The sequence below is a fragment of the Hemicordylus capensis genome, chromosome 1 (assembly GCF_027244095.1).
Source record: "Hemicordylus capensis ecotype Gifberg chromosome 1, rHemCap1.1.pri, whole genome shotgun sequence".
NCBI lineage: Eukaryota > Metazoa > Chordata > Lepidosauria > Squamata > Cordylidae > Hemicordylus > Hemicordylus capensis.
This window is the reverse complement of record NC_069657.1, coordinates 144,810,150-144,827,792: the sequence shown is the minus strand read 5'-3', so window position 1 is coordinate 144,827,792 and position 17,643 is coordinate 144,810,150. Positions and strand designations below refer to the sequence as shown.

The following is a 17,643-nucleotide window of genomic DNA, read 5'->3' as shown; positions in this document are numbered from 1 at the left end:
AGACCAGGGATTCTCAAACTTGGGTCCTCAGGTGTTATTGGACTTCAACTCCCATAATCCCCAGCCTCAGTGGCCTTTGGTTGGGGATTATGGGAGTTGAAGTCCAATAACACCTGAGGACCCAAGTTTGAGAATCACTGCTTTAGACAATGAGCACAATATGTTCATCTCAGCAATGAGGGCCCTTCTTCATATTGTAGAAATGCTGTTACAATTCACACAATCGTCTGCTCAGTCATTAGGTTTTTCAGTTGGATTATGCCTGATGTGATACTTTCATTTTACATCTCCCATGATTTATAGTGTATTCACCATAACTGGAAATGAACAAACACCTACCTGTTTTCATTATTTACATATTTATTTATTTTTAAAAATATTTAAACTCCACCCCTCCAGTGCACTACTGCTCGGGATGGCTCACAACCATATGACAGACACAAGATACGTAATAAAATTAACTAAATTAAACAACAAAAAATTGTCAGATTAAAAACCACAATCATTATTAGATTCAAATTAAAGGTTATTTTAAAAGCTAAAAACTGAAAATTATAAAAAACTAAAGAACCTAGCAGATATAACCACCACCATCACCAAAGGTAATTCTCGGTTGTCAACTAAAATGGTGTCCATCTCTTTTTCAGACACAGGACAGACCTTTGGATTTGACTGTGTCTCAGTAAATGCATAGGGGTTTTGGTTATTATTTATTAGGCAATTTTACATTTATAGATTAAACTAAGTATGCTTGTGCTTTGCTTGCAGTATTGTGACATCAAATATTAATGCTTACTAGTTAAGGTCAATGGACATTCAACAAAAGGTTATAGCAAATTTAGGGGCCAATCCCATAATACTTACTGTCTCTTAGAGATAACCCTTCTCTCAAGCATCCTTTTGAAAGCCTCCTTGACCTCCTTGTTTCTCAGACTGTAAATAAGTGGATTCAACATGGGTATTGCAAGTGTGTAAAACACAGAGATAATTTTGTCCCATTCCATGGAATATTTTGAACTGGGCCGTAAGTACATGAAAATGGCAGTTCCATAGAATACAGTGACAGCTGTAAGGTGGGAGGCACAGGTAGAGAAGGCTTTATGCCTGCCCTCAGCTGAGTTGATCCTGAGGATGGCTGCAAGAATGTACACATAAGAGATAAGAATAGTTAGGAGGGTTGTTGATACAATTGTTGTTGAAAAGATGAAGTGAATTATATCAGTGACATGTGTATCTGAGCAAGAGAGCTTTAGTATGGGGGGCACATCACAGAAGAAATGGTTGATGATATTGGATCTACAAAAGGATAAATTAAATATTAATGAAGTCTGAACGATTGCATTCACACAGCCTGTGAGATATGAGACAGCCACGAGCAGTGTACAGAATGGTTTGGACATGACAGCAGTATACAACAGTGGGTTGCAGATAGCTATGAAGCGGTCATACGCCATCACCCCTAGCAGGCAGCATTCACAAGATACAGCAATACAGAAAAAGAAAAACTGCAGGGCACAACCAGTGAATGAAATAGCTTTGCTTTCTGCCACAAAGGTAATCAATGTTCTGGGAGCAATGACAGTGGAGTAACAGATATCTAAGATTGATAGATTGCTTAGGAAGAAGTACATGGGAGTGTGAAGCCGGGAGTCTGTCCAGATTAAAGTTACCATGCCAATGTTTCCCACGAGGATCAGTAAGTAAATCAATAAGAACACAATGAAGAGAACAATCTGCAGCCTTGGGTTTTCTGTGAATCCCAGGAAAATGAACTCCATCATTATGGTGAAATTTCTGTCTGCCATTTATGCAAGGTATGCTGTCATCTGTAAACAAGAACATGGGAATGACCATGAAAGAGCATTTAGGTCCAAACTAGATGTGACACACAGTCACATTTCCCCCCCACTTGAGTTTGTTAAAGCTAAAAATCTGCTCAGAGCAGAAGTAATCCAAAGGGCTGGATGCTTGCAATATATATTCCAGGAACATAGGCTGATTGGTTTGGGAAGCCTAGACTATTACTACTAAAGTTGTTGTGTTGTCGAGTCGGTGTTGACTCCTGGCGATCACAGAGTTATTACTACTATTTATATATCACTTTTCAACAAAAGTTTGCAAAGCAGTTTACAGAAGGAAGGAAGGAAGGGAGGGAGGGAGGGAAGGAAGGAAGGAAGCAAGGAAGGATCCATGTTCCCAAAGGGCTCGCAGTCTAAAAAGACACCAGCAGCAGTCACTGGAGAGATACTATGCTGGGGGTGGAGAAGGCCAGTTGCTCTCTCCCTGCTAAATAAAGAGAATCACCACTTTTAAAAGGTGCCTCTTTGCCTAGTTAGCAGGGAATTAACATATTCCAAGCAAGATGGATTTTTAAAGAGATGACAACATATTACGAGCATATTTTTCTACCTTTGCTACAATTTCCTTATATAAAGTATGAATGTAAAGCACTACATTGCACTAGATTTTTTAAGACCTCAGTTGGTTTTCAGTGAGTAACAGGTCTACAGTCAACAAGAACATTCCCACTTTGACATGTAGGTGCTGACGTGGATCATTGAGGTCTGCTTTATGAAATGTTCCTATGATGAATTCAAGGTGAAAGTCTGGAGATGAAGTCAGTACCAATAAAAGATTCTCAGGCAGTACTGCTATAATCATTGTACATCTGTAGCCCACATGGCATTGATTTGAACCTCATAATGCTACATATTTCTGAGCTTCCTTGCTGAAATAAGAGCATCTCTTTCTCTGTTTGCTTTTAGGAGGACCTTGAAGATGTACCTGTTTTCCCAGGCTTTTAACTGAAATTTAAATTTTAAATTTTAATGTATGTTTTTTCTATTGTGATTTTTATCTGTTTTTATGAATTTTTAATGTTTTGTTTTATATTATGGTTTAATCTGTACACTGCCTAGGAGGTATAGAAATGCAATAAGCAAACAAACTTCCTGGAGGCATCAGGCTGGTCACGGCTGAAAATATAATGCTGGACTGGAAAGACATTTGTTCCAACACGCAACAGGGATTTTCTTACATTCAGATGTGTCTGCATGGTCTTCGCTCATCCTGTAGCAAGGACCTGGTTTATTATTAATTTATGCTCAGGGTTTAGCAATTTTAGGTCCAGTATGATGATAACAATGCTACCAGATGAATGGCAAACAATCATTATAAAATGTAGGAGTATAGCCTGTTCATCCACTTCGGATTCACCTGGGTCCCTCAGTTTCTAAACTATATTTTAATCATTGCCTTTCTTCTAAACATCATTCAGCTGGTCCTATTGGGCTGCAAAGGAGCTGCAGCACTGACCAATCATTTTCAATAGACATGCACCACATCAGGCTTCCTGGCTGAGTTGTTCATTCTGGGGAACCCTGCCATTACACCAAGACCAGAAGTAGATAGTAAGGGGATATCAGTCTCAACAGTCTGATATTCCTAGCCATTAGCTGCCATAAGTTGTATGACACATTCATCTTACCTAAAAATTCCCCAGCTATGCTCAGCACTCTGTTTGCAGCACCATGAACATTACCTTTGCATTCTCTTCCATTCTAAAACAAAGCAAGAAAAAGGAGCATTATGTTTTTTGATATGGTGGCTTACAGTGGCTTTTTGGTGGCATCAGAGGAACATGATCCTTATCTATCTATCTCTTGTTAATTTTTATACCACCTTTCATTAAAACAACCTCAAGGTGGTTTACAAAACATTTAAACAATATAAGACTATAAAACTTACACAATAAAATATTAAATTGGAATATAAAAATACAAATCTAATTAAAAATTAAAAAAAACATACACAATAGGACCATAAAATACAGAACAGCAGCAACAAAAACGCACTCATATAAAAGCCTGGGTAAAAAACCAAGATTTCACTTGCTAGCTAAAAACTGTGATGGAGACTGAGGAGCGGATGTCCATCGGAAGAGCATTTCAAAACCTGGGGGCAATAACTGAGATAGCCCTGCCCCACATGCATGACAGCTGAGTCTCCCTAATTGTTGGCATGCTGAGCAGCACCCGCTCTGATGACCCTGTCAATTGGGCAGAAACCCTTGGAAGCAGGCAGTCTCTGAGGTATCCAGGGCCCAAACAATTAAGAACTTTAAAGGTAAAAACCAGCACCTTGAGTTGGACCCGGAAACAAATTGGCACCCAGGACAACTCTTTCAAAATGAGTGTAATATGATCCCAGTGGGCAGCTTCCAATACTAGCTGCAATTTCTGAATATGCTTCAAGGGCAGTCCCACATACAGCGTGTTACAGTAATCCAGCCATGACATGACAGGCATGGGTAACTGGCCAGTTCTGCATTCTCGAGAAAGGAATGCAGCTGGCACACTAGCTGAAGCCATGCAAAGATACCCCTAGCCTCTGCCTCTACATGAGCCTTCAAAAGCAGAGCTGGGTCCAGTAATACCCCCAAGCTGTGCACCTGCTCTTTCAAGGGGAGTGAAACCCCATCAAGAACTGGTTGAATTCCCTCATCCCTATTGTCTCTCCTATTGACCAACAGCCCTCTGTCTTGCCCAGATTCAATCTCTATTAACTGACATCCAACCCATCACTGCCTCCAGCCCCTGTTTCAGGACATCCACTGCCTCCCTAGGATCAAGTGACAAGGAGAGATAGAGCTGAGTGTCATCTACATATTGCTGACAACTCAGTCCAAGTCCCTGGATGACCTCTCACAGTGGTTTCATGTAGATGTTAAATAGCATGGGGGACAAAACTGAACCCTGAGGGACCCCACGGGTCAATGGCCAAGGAACTGAGTAGTAGACCCCCAGCACCACCTTTTGGACCCTCCTCCCAAGAAAGGACCAAAGCCACTTCAAAGCATCACCTCCAATCCCTATTTTTGAGAGGCAATCCAGAAGGATACCATGGTCGATGGTATCAAATGCCACTGAGAAGTCCAGCAGAATCAACAGGGATGCACACCCCCTTGCAAGCTCCTGGCATAGGTCAACTACTAGAGTGATCTGTTTCTATATTCTACATCTATATCTGTTTGAGGAATAGTGAGTAAGCCTCTGTGTAGAAGGGAAATATATGCTATTTGTTGGTCCCAGAGTGGTTTTGATTGGATAGATGTGAGCTGGGATTGCATTTATTTTGAATGTATTTTGCCACTGAGTCCCTGAAAGCTCTCAGGACACTAATGATGAAGCCACACAGGGATGACTTCATTAAAATTCTCTTTTTATTCCATGATGGCAAGCAGAAAAGTGGCTGATTAACTTCCCAGCACACAGTGGCTACATTTAGTGCAAGGGAATGTGGGTGGCTGGGACACCATATGCACCCTGGCACATATGTAAGGACCACCGATGTGGCTATTCTGTAGGCTAGCAGTGCTCCTTTGTAAGAGTGTGCACACACCAGTTTGCCGGTTCGGTTTTAGTCTGAACCAGACTCAAACAGAACTGGGCATATTCAGTTTTACACCCCCCCGAACATCCCTGGCTCAGCTTGAATTCGAGCCGGTTTGGAGGTTTGGACATAATTTTTTTTAAGGATTCACCACATCTGGGGGGCATTGTTGTGGCCATGGTGGGGTCTCTGGCAGTTCCCCTCCCACCACCAGTCTCTCTCCAGTCTTAAAAAGGCCTGTTTTGAGTGGTTTCCAGCCCATTCTGAGCAGCTGTGTAGTGGCGGTGGCCATTTTGGAGGCCCCCGTGCATGCGCAATGGACGCCTGCATGACTGGGGCCCATTGAGTGTGCATGGCAGCCTCCAAAATGGCCACCGAAATGACACAGAGGCCCAGAATGGGCCAAAAACCACCCAAAGTGGGTTGTTTCAAAATTGGGCTGAGGGGTGGGTGGTACACCAACAGAATCCCCACTCTGTCCCAAGAGCCCAACACCAGGTACAAATACTCTGAACTGGCACTCACTTGGACTGGGGGCCTAGAGATGAAAATAGAGCTTTTATAAATTACAGCACCCACCCCCCAGCCCTCCAGCTTCTGTTGATGCTGCACTAAATATCCAGGTGGACACAGAAAGACTGGTTTTTCCATGCTGCAATGTTGTGCTAAACTGTTGTGTTGTGAAATGTTGCTGAGAGAGAAAGACTGTGTGTGTGCATGTGTTTTAATAGAATGGGCAGCATTGTGTTTTTTAAAGAGCAACATTTTAAGGGATGGGTAGGAATGTTTTGGCCAGTGCTTTTTTGCTTACCTCATACTATCTTTTTAATTGGTTAGATTCCTTCCTGATTACAACAGGTACAGTGCAGGAATGGGAGTAATAATTATTTGGTGAGCACCTCAAGGTGTGCGTTTGGCATAATAAGAAGCCATTCATCAATCCCTGGAATGCTAGCTGGAGTTTTCTCTAGATTGCAGAAGTATTGCCAGCCTTAAAGGCTGTGAAGTTTGATGTGGGGTGATATTCCCTGCATCTGCCTTGATGCCCATGGTTGGCTAAGAAGCACAGCAATTGGCAGAAGGCTGACTGGCTAATTTGAGCCAGGATGTAATTGCTCAGAAACTTGCACTTTGGATGCAATGTTGTTAGTAACTGCACTGTAAGGGTGTGGTAGGGTAGAGAGTCAATCCCCATGTTGTTTGATTGGATTAGATTAAATAAAGTTGTACCCCTCTATCTCCAACTATGCCTCATTTCTTCATTGGTGTGAGGGCAAAGGATGGGGCACAAATGGAATAAATGAATAAATAACATGGTTTCCATACATATCTTTATGGATCTAAAGGTCAACTTACCAGGCAACAGCCTTTTAAAATACTGGGTGGAGGAGGAATGTAAATGCTGTCCTCTCCAGCGGGGGTGGGTGGGTCGTTGAGTCTTCATAACTCCACAACCACCCTGGATTAAAGGGTTTGAATGGAGATTGCCCACCTGCACCTTGCAGAGCCTGCTCCTTATCTCAAGCGCTGTGCCGGAAGGCGCAGCTTTGATTTAAGTTGAGCGGTGGGGGTTGGGAAACAGCTGGCTGAACCCTCCTTTGGAAATTTATGGACAGAAGCCTGCCTGGCACCTGATTTCTTTCAGTTTGGATTATAATTAATGGTTAAAGATCAAGAAGCTCGCCCTGAAGCATGGTCAGTGATAAATTGCTGGAATTCTATCTGTTGTTGTTGTAATGAGTGGATGGCAGACAAGCTGCTGCCGTGAAGTCCATGTAAAAGTCTGCCAGCCGTAAATTAAGGATGGGAATTCAGTTTGAGCAGTAAAGGCTGGAGCTTAAAAACTGAACTGATGGTTAAAAGCTTACAAGCCTAAAAAGCAAAATTGTTGGGGTTATTTTGTTAGTCATCCCGAGAGAGTTAAGCTAAAGAAGGAATTGAACTGCTGACTGGTGGTGAATAATGTCTGTGCACCAATTAGACCAGGGGTGGGGAGCCTTGGCCCTCCAGCTGTTTTTGAACTACAGCTCCCACCATCCTCAGACACAATAATTGTGGCTGGGGATGATGGGTGTTGTAGTTCAAAAACAGCTGGCGGGCCAAGGTTCCCCACCCCTGAATTAGACAAAGAAGGCGGACCATTGAACTGTGGGAGGATTAAAGTTTCGGTGATAAGATAGAAGTGTTGCGGTCTGGAGCTGATTCTATTTGAAAAAAACTGGAGGCCTGTAAATTTTTGGATAACAAGGAGATTGGAAGTTGCTGTAAGAGCTGTGTTGTTGGGTTTGAACATTTATACATTGCTGCATGAGAAGAAGAGTTGGAAACAATGCAAAAAGGTAAAGGTAAGGAGCAGCACAACCAATCACAAACACAAACGGCCAGAAGACTTTCTGTTCCAAACCCAGGCCTGAGTGAAGGAAAAATGCCTTCAGATTTGAATGAGACACTAGTTGCTACAAAACAGTTATTGGAAGCAAATTCTGGTACTTTGCAACAAGTCAGCCAAGACATACAAATATTGAATAAAAGAACATCTAACATTGAGGAGGCAGTGAAAAAATTAGCTGATGACAATAAAGAATTTAAAAGAAGGGTGGAAAGGTTGGAGCAAGATCTGGGATCATTAAGAGATGACAGGGAGAAATTATTAGATCAGATGGCTTTGTTGGAATTGAGACAAAAAGAGCGCTTTTTGAGGTTCAGAGGGATCCCAGAAAAAACTGGTCAAGATATAAAGAAAGTTCTTATGGAGGAACTAGCAATACTTTCGGGAATTCAATGTGAAGAGATGGAGAAGCAGATAGATTCAGTTTTTCGAGTAAACTCTGCATATGCTACAGCATATGCAGCATATACAGCGAGAGACTGCATGGTTCAATTTAACTCCAAATCAATTACAGAGCAGATATTTCAAGTGCATTTTGCTAAAGCCCTTACCATTGAAGGCCAGCAGATAAAAGTTTTGAAAAAATACCATCCAGTATCTTAAGGAAACGTAAGGATTACAAATTTTTAACAGATACCTTAAACACCAATGGAACATGCTTTAGATGGGAAGTGCCTGAAGGGGTCTCCTTTTTCTTCTTCTTTTTTTTTACAAAGGGAAGAGAAATAGAATTAGGGAGCTCCTCAAAGCCCAACAATTTTGGCATAAATACAAAAAAAGCTTAACCCCAGAACATTCAGTGCCTTCAACACACAATTCTAATTAGTCAAGATGGATTACAAAATTGTGTCATGGAATCTCAATGGACTGAACAATAGAATTAAAAGGACAAAATAATTTCATTTTCTTAAAAAACAAAGACTGGACATTATATGTTTACAGGAGACACATATTAGAAAACAAGACAGAAAGTATTTGGTTAATAAGGCCTTGGGGCAAGAATTTGTTTCTTCTGATAAAAAAGATGGGTGGCATTTTATGTGAAGCAGCAATTTGAAGCCAAGTTGATTTTTAAAGATGAAGAAGGTAGGGTGCTAGCTCTGGAAATTATAGTTTCCGGAGTTAAAACAGTGATAATTGGAATTTATGCACCCAGTGAAAAAAAAGTAGAATTCTATAAATATTTATAACAATAAATGGCTGAATTATTGAATGCTAATTTAGTTTTACTGGGAGATTTTAATGGGGTCATCTCTACAACTTTGGATAGAAAATCTGATATGGCCGAAAGGAATTTAGATGGCAGGTTGCCAAAAGCCTTTTTTGATTTAGCAGAATATATGGATTTGTATGATTTGTGGAGAATCAAAAACTCTAATGCAAAGGAGTATACCTATTTTTCTGAAAGATATAAATCCATTCAAGAATAGACATGGTCTGGACATCTAAATCTACTATGCTGTGCATGAACTGAATGGATATTTTGTCCAGAACTTTCTCAGATCATAATGCAGTTTCCTTTACATGGAAGAAGATTGGAATGGTATCCTTTCATTGGAAATTGAATGAATATTTGTTGAAAAAAACAGAAATTGTGGAGAAAGTTAAACAGAAGTTAAATGATTATTTTGAATTGAATTTAAATCAAGTAATGGATAATAAGATAGTTTGGGACACAGGAAAAGCGCTTATGAGAGGTTTTTTTAATACAACAGAATGCATACCTTAGAAAACAAAGGGGACTGAAGAAAAAGGGATTATTGATGGAGATTTCTAAAAAAGAAAGCAATCTCTTATTTATTAAGGATAAGCAAGAAACTATTCAAGTTATTAAAATGCTTCAACAACAACTTTCTATGTTGATATTAAATGAAATTGAAAGGAATTTAAAGTATGTGAATGAGAATTTGTTTGAATTTGCAAACAAACCAGGCAAGTTATTGGCTTGGAAAATTAGAAGTGAGAGAAAGAATAACTACATAGCCAAGATATCTACCAAAAATGGACTTTCTTATGATGAAAGGGAAATAAAAAGAGAATTTTTCAGATATTACTCTGAATTATATAAAGAAAACAAAGTGGAGGATATAAAAATTGATAAATTCTTGACAAAAAATATTCCACAACTTACCAAGGAACATATAGAAATTATGAATGCACCGATATCAATAATGGAATTAACGGAAGCAATAAATCAAAGTAAAGTCAATAAAGCACCTGGGACGGATGGCTGGTCAGCTTTGTATTACAAAACTTTTAAAGATCAACTACTACAGCATTTGCAATGGAGGATGAATGATTTTCTGCAAAAAAAGAAAAGAAAAGAAAAGAAAAAAGAATATGCCGGAGTTTTGGAAATATGCCAACACTGCAGTAATCCCAAAACCTGATCAAGATTTAATGCAAGTTAAGAATTACAGGCCAATTTCACTGTGAAATAATGATTATAAACTTATTGCTGCCATTTTGGCAAGAAGAATGAAGGTTGTATTAAGAGCTTTTATTCATGAAGACCAAGCAGGTTTTTTTCTAAATTGGCAACTAAGAGACAATGTGAGCACAGTCTTGAATGTATTGGAGTACTATGAAAAACATAGTGACAAACAAATAGCTATGAGCTTTTTGGATGCAGAGAAAACATTTGACAGTGTCTCCTGGCAGTTTATGTGGAAGTTATTGGAACTTATTGGAAGTTATTGGAGACAATGTCTCCTGGAAGTTATGTGGAAGTTATTGGATGCAATGGGAGTTGGTACTGTAACAATTTTATTAGGGCCATTAAGACAATATATTCAGAGCAATATGCCAAAATTGTTATAAATGGGGAAGTATCAAATAACTGTAAAATACAAAAAGGAACTAGACAAGGTTGTCCACATAAGAACATAACATAACATAAGAACAGCCCTGCTGGACCAGGCCCAAGGCCAATCTAGTCCAGCATCCTGTTTCACACAGTGGCCGACTTTCCCCATTACTTTTTATATTAGTTCTGGAAGTGCTTTGTAGAAACGGGCAAACAAGAATATAAACTCAGAGCCTTCGCAGATGATGTGGTGTTTTTTCTAGAAAATCCATTAGGAAAGGTTGGCAGGCTCTTTGAGAAAATAGAACAATTTGGCCAATTGGCCGGGTTTTATATTAAGAAGAGTAAACTGAAAGTATTGACAAAAAATATGGACCAGAAATCAAATGATAGAGCTTATGAGATAAGTGAATTGAAAGTGGAGAAGAAAATCAAATATTTGAGAGTCTGGCTAACAAATAGAAACTCTTTGTTGTTTTCAAATAATTATATTAAAATATGGAATACAGTATGAATTGATTTGCAAAGATGGACTAGAATGAACTTATCTTTAATGGGAAGATTTCACTTGTGAAGATGAATGTTTTACGTAAAATGTTGTTTCTTTTTCAGACTATTCCTATGATTAATACACTAACCTGTTTCAAGCAATGGCAAAAGGATATAACTAAATTTATTTGGCAAGGGAAAAGATCAAGAATTAAAATTAAAAACTTAACAGATGCTAAAGAAAGAGGTGGTCTTACCCTGCCGTATTTTGATGCTGTTTGTTTGACGTGGTTGAAGGAATAGATAACATTAAGAAACCCCAGAATACTTGATCTGGAAGGATTTGGTAGAAGGTTTGGCTGGAACTCATATTTGTGGTATGATAAAAGCAAAGTGCATAAAGACTTTCTTAATTACTATGTAAGAAGGAGTCTGATGGGAGTATGGGCAAAATATAAAATATGGTTGGAGTGTAAAACTCCACTATGGGTATCCCTGATAGAGGCTTTGGCACGTAAAGAGATAAATATGCAATCGGAATGGGGTACTTTTAGGGATTTGTTATGTTTTCAAGAGAAGGGCTTTAACTTTAAAAAATTAAATGAAGTACAAAATTTGGTTAGTAATTGGTTTCAGTATCATCAGCTAAATGAAATTTATAAAAAGGATCTTAAGGTTGGGTTTGTGGATCAAATGTTGAGATTTGAGAAGGAGCTGTGTGAAAATGATGAAAGATTAGTCTCTAAGATGTATAGGTTGTTGCATTTGGAGGAGACAAGAGATGAAGTGGTTAAAATGACTATAATAAAATGGGCTCAAGAAGTGGGTCATAATATAGATATGGCTGCTTGGGAAAAATTATGGAAAACTGATTTAAAGTTTATTGCATGTTATACTTTAAAATAAAATTATTATAAGATGATGTATAGGTGGTATCTGACAATGAAAAAATTAGCATTAATGTATAAAAATGTTTCAAACAAATGAAATCATATCCTGCCGCATATCCCCAGCCGGCGCTCCATCACTGTTAAGCCCCTCGGGGCGGCAGCGTTCCTCCCTGCCGCCCCGTTTCTGTCATTGGCCGGAAGTGGCCGGAAGAAGCAAGCGCGCGTGCGCCCATCATGCGCGCGCACCCGCATGGCAGACGGGCGCGTGCACGCCCGCAACGGACGCACGCGCACTTGCTTCTTCCGGCCACTTCCGGCTGATGACAGAAACGGGGCGGCAGGGAGGAACGCTGCCGCCCCGAGGGGCTTAACAGTGATGGAGCGCCGGCTGGGGATATGCGGCGGGAGGGTTAAGTGCACCCTCCCCCGCCCTTAAAGGACTACCCCCGCTGGTGCCGAAGAAACTTCGTGCTCATCCCTAATTATTATAGCAATGGTTTATATGTATAGTTAACGTGAACCGTGCAGACAGGTAAGCGGGAAGTCAATATTTACTTATGTGTAGAATTAGATAAATGAATGTAATTTGAATGTAAAAGCGATTGTAAAATCTAATAAAAATTTAAAATGCAGAGAGAGAGAGAGAGTTAGCATGAAGCTATACCCTCTAGTAAGCCAAGATATTGGAAGAGTGATGCTTTTATATAACTGGCTGTGATCCAAAACTGCATGCCTGGGCCTATGGCTGCTACCTTGGCCTTTTTCTTTTTGTTTGCTATTGTGCAATGCAAGAGTTCATATCAGCATTGACCCCAGTGCAGCTACAGTTAATTGTGAGTAACAAAGCAGTCCTAAATACACTTACTTGGAAGTAAATTGCATTGAAATCAGTGGGAGGTATTTCTAAGTAAACATAGTTAGGATTCAAAGGGCACTTTGCTTGTTGCTTTCAAAGGAGCTTAAATTATGCTTGACTAATTTGATCTGTTCGTTTTAATGGGGACTGGTAGAGTCACAACTACTCTAAATTGGATTGGGGACATTATTCCTAAATAAATAATGCTTTTTTTTTTTTTAGTGTTTCACCTACTGGCTGACATGATGAGGAAAATTATTCTAAATTCTTGTAATTTCAGTGGGACTACTTAGAATAATTTTCCTCATGTCAGCCACTATCCCTGGTTCCCACTGCTTCTTGTTGAACAATTATGTACAGACAAAAGTATTTGAAAAACAAACATAATGCCCAGAGCAATTTATTATATCCACAGAAGTTTATGGCAGAGTTGTATTTCTTTCTTTACTTCAGAGATTTCAAATGCAGCAGATAGTCTCTACATGAGAATTCTATAACAAATGGGCTCTGTTGTTCACTCAAGCAGTACTTGTGCAATTGATGCAAGTTAGTGTAATCCCATTGGGGTCATTGGAAGGACCATTCTGGAAAGGTTTGTTTGCTTTAGTTTCCACTTAACATATGACATCAAATAGGAGTAGAGATGCTGGCAAAGTCCCAGGAACAAATTTCAGGGGCTTGTAATGCTAGCCTCAAAGAAGAAATCAGCATCACAAAACCTGTCTAGCTTGGATTAAAATATGAGTCTAAGAAGAATTCCCAGATTACCCCTCCAATTAAACCCCCTCTGTCTCCTTCATCCAGCTCCCATGTTCCCCCAAGCCCTGTTCCCTTACTGCCTTCCCCAACTTATGGGGCCAAGACAGCAGCAAGGACCTTACCCAGGAACCAAGTAACCAATGAAATAATTCATGCTGTCTCTAATGTAAAGGCTGTGGGATTTCTTTAATCAATTCTAGAGTAACCTGGGAAAATATTGGTAACATCTGCCAGATCTGTGAGGATAGTTACTATAATTTGTTACATTAGGGCCACACTTCATATTACATTTGAACTCCATCTCTGGAACTCACAGTGTAACTTTTTTTGTCTTCCAACAGTTGCTGAGGGGGTCCAGTTTGGATTGGTATTGTAGTATGGGGAGAGAGGTTCAAATCTGTCCTCTCTGTGGCAGCAATCTAATCACTCCACTCAGCATAAGTGCTATTAACCAAAGGAGAGAAATTACAGATAAAATTGTGCCTGCAAGTTTTCCCCTCCATAGCTAATACCCGCTTTTGGGGAAATGAGGGTTTACGTCAGGGAATTGGCACTTATCAAAGTATTAATCCCCCTTTTGACACCATTCCCCCCAGACCTGTTAGAACTTAAATGCTATAAGATGTGCCTGCTCAATAGGTTTTTCAGGTGGATAATTCCTGATGTGATACTTTCATTTCACATCTCCTAGTGTATTCAAGGGACCATACCTGGAAATCAACATATACCTGCCCATTTAGTTCTCTCTTGTCAAACAAAATTACGTGTGCCTCTTTTTCAGACACAGGACAAGGCAGAATTGAATTGAATTAAACTGCATCTCAGTACATGCATAGTTGATAAAACTGAGATTCCAGTACTTTCGTGTTTTGGTTGGGGTGTTGTGAAGACGAATAGTTAATGCCTATGGACATCCCACAAAAGGATATGACAAAGTATGGGACCAACCCTGTGATAGTTACTGTCCCTGAGAGGAAACCGTTCTCTCAAGCATCCTCTTGAAAGCCTCGCTGGCCTCCTTGTTTCTCAGACTGTAGATAAGTGGATTCAGCATGGATATTACATGGGTGTAAAGCATAGAGATAATTTTGTCCCATTCCATGGAATATTTTAAACTGGGTCATAAGTACATGGAAATGGCAGTTCTGTAGAAAACAGTGACAGCTGTAAGGTGGGAGGCACAAGTGGAGAATGCTTTATACCTGAGCCCTTAACTGAGGATGGCTACAAGTATGATTATGTAAGAAATGAGATTAGACAGGATAGTGACTGATACAATTGCTGTGATGCAAATAGTTTTAGGATAGGGGGCACATCACAGAAGAAATGGTTGCTATTAGATTTACAGAATGACACATTAAATATAACTGAAGTCTGAAGGATTGCATTTACAAAGCCTGTTAGATATGAGGCAGCCACTAGCAAGTTACAGAACGGTTTGGACATGACAGCAGTATACAACAGTGGGTTGCAGAGAACTATGAAGAAGTCATACACCATCACTCTTAGCTGGCAGCCTTCAGAGTAACAGCAATGCAGAAAAAGAAAAACTGCAGGGCACAACTAGTGAGTGAAATAGCTTTGCTTTCTGCAACAAAGGTAATCAATGTTCTGGGAACAATGACACTAGAAAAACCTTGGAATAACTGACAGATTGCATAGGAAGAAGTACATGGGAGTATGAAGAAGTACATGGGAGTGTGATGCAGATTAATGGTATCATGCCAATGTTTCCCACCAGGATCAGCAAGTAAATCAAGAAAAATACAATGAAGAGAACAATCTGCAGACTTGGGTTTTCTGTGAATCACAGCAAGATGAACTCTGGCATAATGGTTACATTTTTGTCTGCTGTTGTTATTGTTATTGTTATTATTAACAAACAAACAAGCTTTATTTGTTAGCTACCCCATAACAAATTGTTCTGTGGGCAGATCACAACACATCATTGTGTAAAACATCCAATAAAAACACATAAAGTGGATCAAATCACAACACACACACACACACAAAAGAGAATTCAAAATACAGTACAAAACAATTTAAAAACTTGTTTTTCTTTCTTTTCTTTTTAAAAATTAAAAACCAAATTTAAAAATTTAAAAAGACAGAGTGAAAAATGAAGCATTTACCTGGCAACTAAAAGAACAAAGTGATGGTGACTGGCAGACCTCTCTGGGGAGGCTGTTGCATAAATGGGGTGCAACCACCAAAAAAGGCCCCCTCCCCAAGAGAGAGAGCCCCAGGAAAACAGGGAGGCAGCTGCTGGTACTTACCACAAGTTATACTCACTGTCTTCCAGTGCAGGATGACAGAGGGTAGATGACACACTCCCTTCCTCTCTCTTCTTCCCTCTGCTGATGCTGGTGTATGAGCTCATCTTTTGGAAGGATGGTATAGAAATACAATCAATCAATCAATCAATCAATCAAATAAATAATCTGCTCCTTCCCTCAGCTCACTGCTGGAAACAGTGGTGGGCCAGGATGAAGCCTTTTGACTCAGTGGTGATTATTCACATGATTGCCTGCAGAGGTTAACTGAACCACAGATCTTTGTGGCAAAGAATTCAGGCAAAAATTCAGCTGCTGGATAGGTGAAGGAAGGCAGAGAGAATTATTGCTGGACTGTAAATAGGAAGAAACCAGACACTGTTGCACTCCATCTGGTATGGAAATGGATGGAAAGCTACTGAAAAATACCAGGTGGGTGGGTGGGAGGACCCATTGTAATGCTGGGATAAGTGTGGACTTGCAGCAGGAGATTGGGTTCAAGTCTCTTTTGAACCAGGCGCTCCTTGAACAAAGGATGGGAAACAAATGCAATAAAGGAATAAATAACATTGCTTCCATATGATTCCTTATAGACCTGAAGGCCATCTTTTGTAAACTAGACAACAGTCTGATAATGAAGGGTGAATGTAGATGCAGTCCCTTCCCAGTGGATCAACTGAAACCAGTCCACTGAGAATGTTAACCTAAAGCAGGGGGTGATGGTGTTACAGCCAGCATGGCCAAAGTTAGTGGACTGGACCCAGAATTTGGTTCAGAACTCAGGCCTATTTCTGATAGCAATGTTCAGCTCAGAGAGGCACTGATGCAAGGTCTGACCCAACTCTGAATGAACTGATCAGTACATGGCATCCAGGCCTCATGACTTGATTTTGTGACAAATGATAATTGCTTTGTAAAGGTAGGGGTAATCCAGCATTTCCTAGGGAAAGGTGTTTCACACTGTTTGAAACACCGGGAAATTACAGGCCGGATAGCTTAACGTCCGTTCCAGGCAAATTGATGGAAAGCATCCCCAATGATAAAATTGTAAAGCACATAGAAGAACAATTTTCTTCTATGCTGGGAGAGAACCAGCTGGGAGAGAACCAGCATGGCTTCTGCAAAGGTAAATCTTGCCTCATGAACCTTTTGGAGTTCTTTGAGAGTGTCAACAATGTGTGGATCAAGGTGATCCAGTTGACATAGCATACCTGGACTTTCAAAAAGCTTTTGACAGAGTTCCTCATCGAAGACTCCTGAGAAAACTTAGCAGTCATGGGATAAGGGGACAAGTACATGTGTGGATTGCTAAGTGGTTGAAGGACAGGAAATGGAGGGTAGGTATAAATGGAGAGTTTTCACAATGGAGGGAAGTAAAAAGTGGGGTCCCCCAGGGATCTGTACTGGGGCCGGTGCTTTTTAACTGATTTATAAATGAACTAGAAGTAGGGGTAAGCAGCAAGGTGGCCCAATTTGCAGATGATACCAAACTCTTTTGAGTAGTGTAATCCAAAATGGATTGTGAGGAGCCCCAAAAGGATCTCTCAAAACTGGGTGAGTGGGTGACAAAATGGCAAATGTGGTTCATTGTTGGCAAGTGTAAAGTGATGAACATTGGGATGAAAATCCCCAACTTCAAGAATACGCTGATGGGATCTGAGCTGTCGGTGACTGACCAGGAGAGGGATCTTGGGGTCATGGTGGACAGCTTGTTGAAAGTGTCAACTCAATGTGTGGCAGCTGTGAAAAAGGCCAATTCCATGACAGGGATTATTAGGAAGGGGATTGAA

At 40.2% G+C, this 17,643-nt stretch overlaps 1 protein-coding gene and 1 pseudogene across 2 annotated transcripts in view; both read right to left on the bottom strand.

Annotated features, from left to right (window-relative positions):
* Positions 1–342: 342 nt before the first annotated feature.
* LOC128335090 (olfactory receptor 1019-like) overlaps positions 343–17,643 on the bottom strand; it is a 38,546-nt gene continuing 21,245 nt past the window's right edge. Inside the window, exons 1-3 of one of the 2 annotated variants that reach the window (XM_053272902.1) lie at positions 6,748–7,218; positions 3,488–3,560; positions 343–1,826 (exon numbers count right to left, since the gene is read on the bottom strand). In XM_053272902.1, coding sequence (XP_053128877.1) covers positions 861–1,805 — 945 coding nt within the window. In that variant the 5' untranslated portion in view covers positions 1,806–1,826; positions 3,488–3,560; positions 6,748–7,218 and the 3' untranslated portion in view covers positions 343–860. Of the gene's footprint in view, positions 1,827–3,487; positions 3,561–6,747; positions 7,219–17,643 lie in introns of those variants that run through there. The other variant, XM_053272911.1, reaches the window with a different exon arrangement.
* On the bottom strand, positions 14,539–15,274 carry LOC128327093 (olfactory receptor 1020-like; annotated as a pseudogene).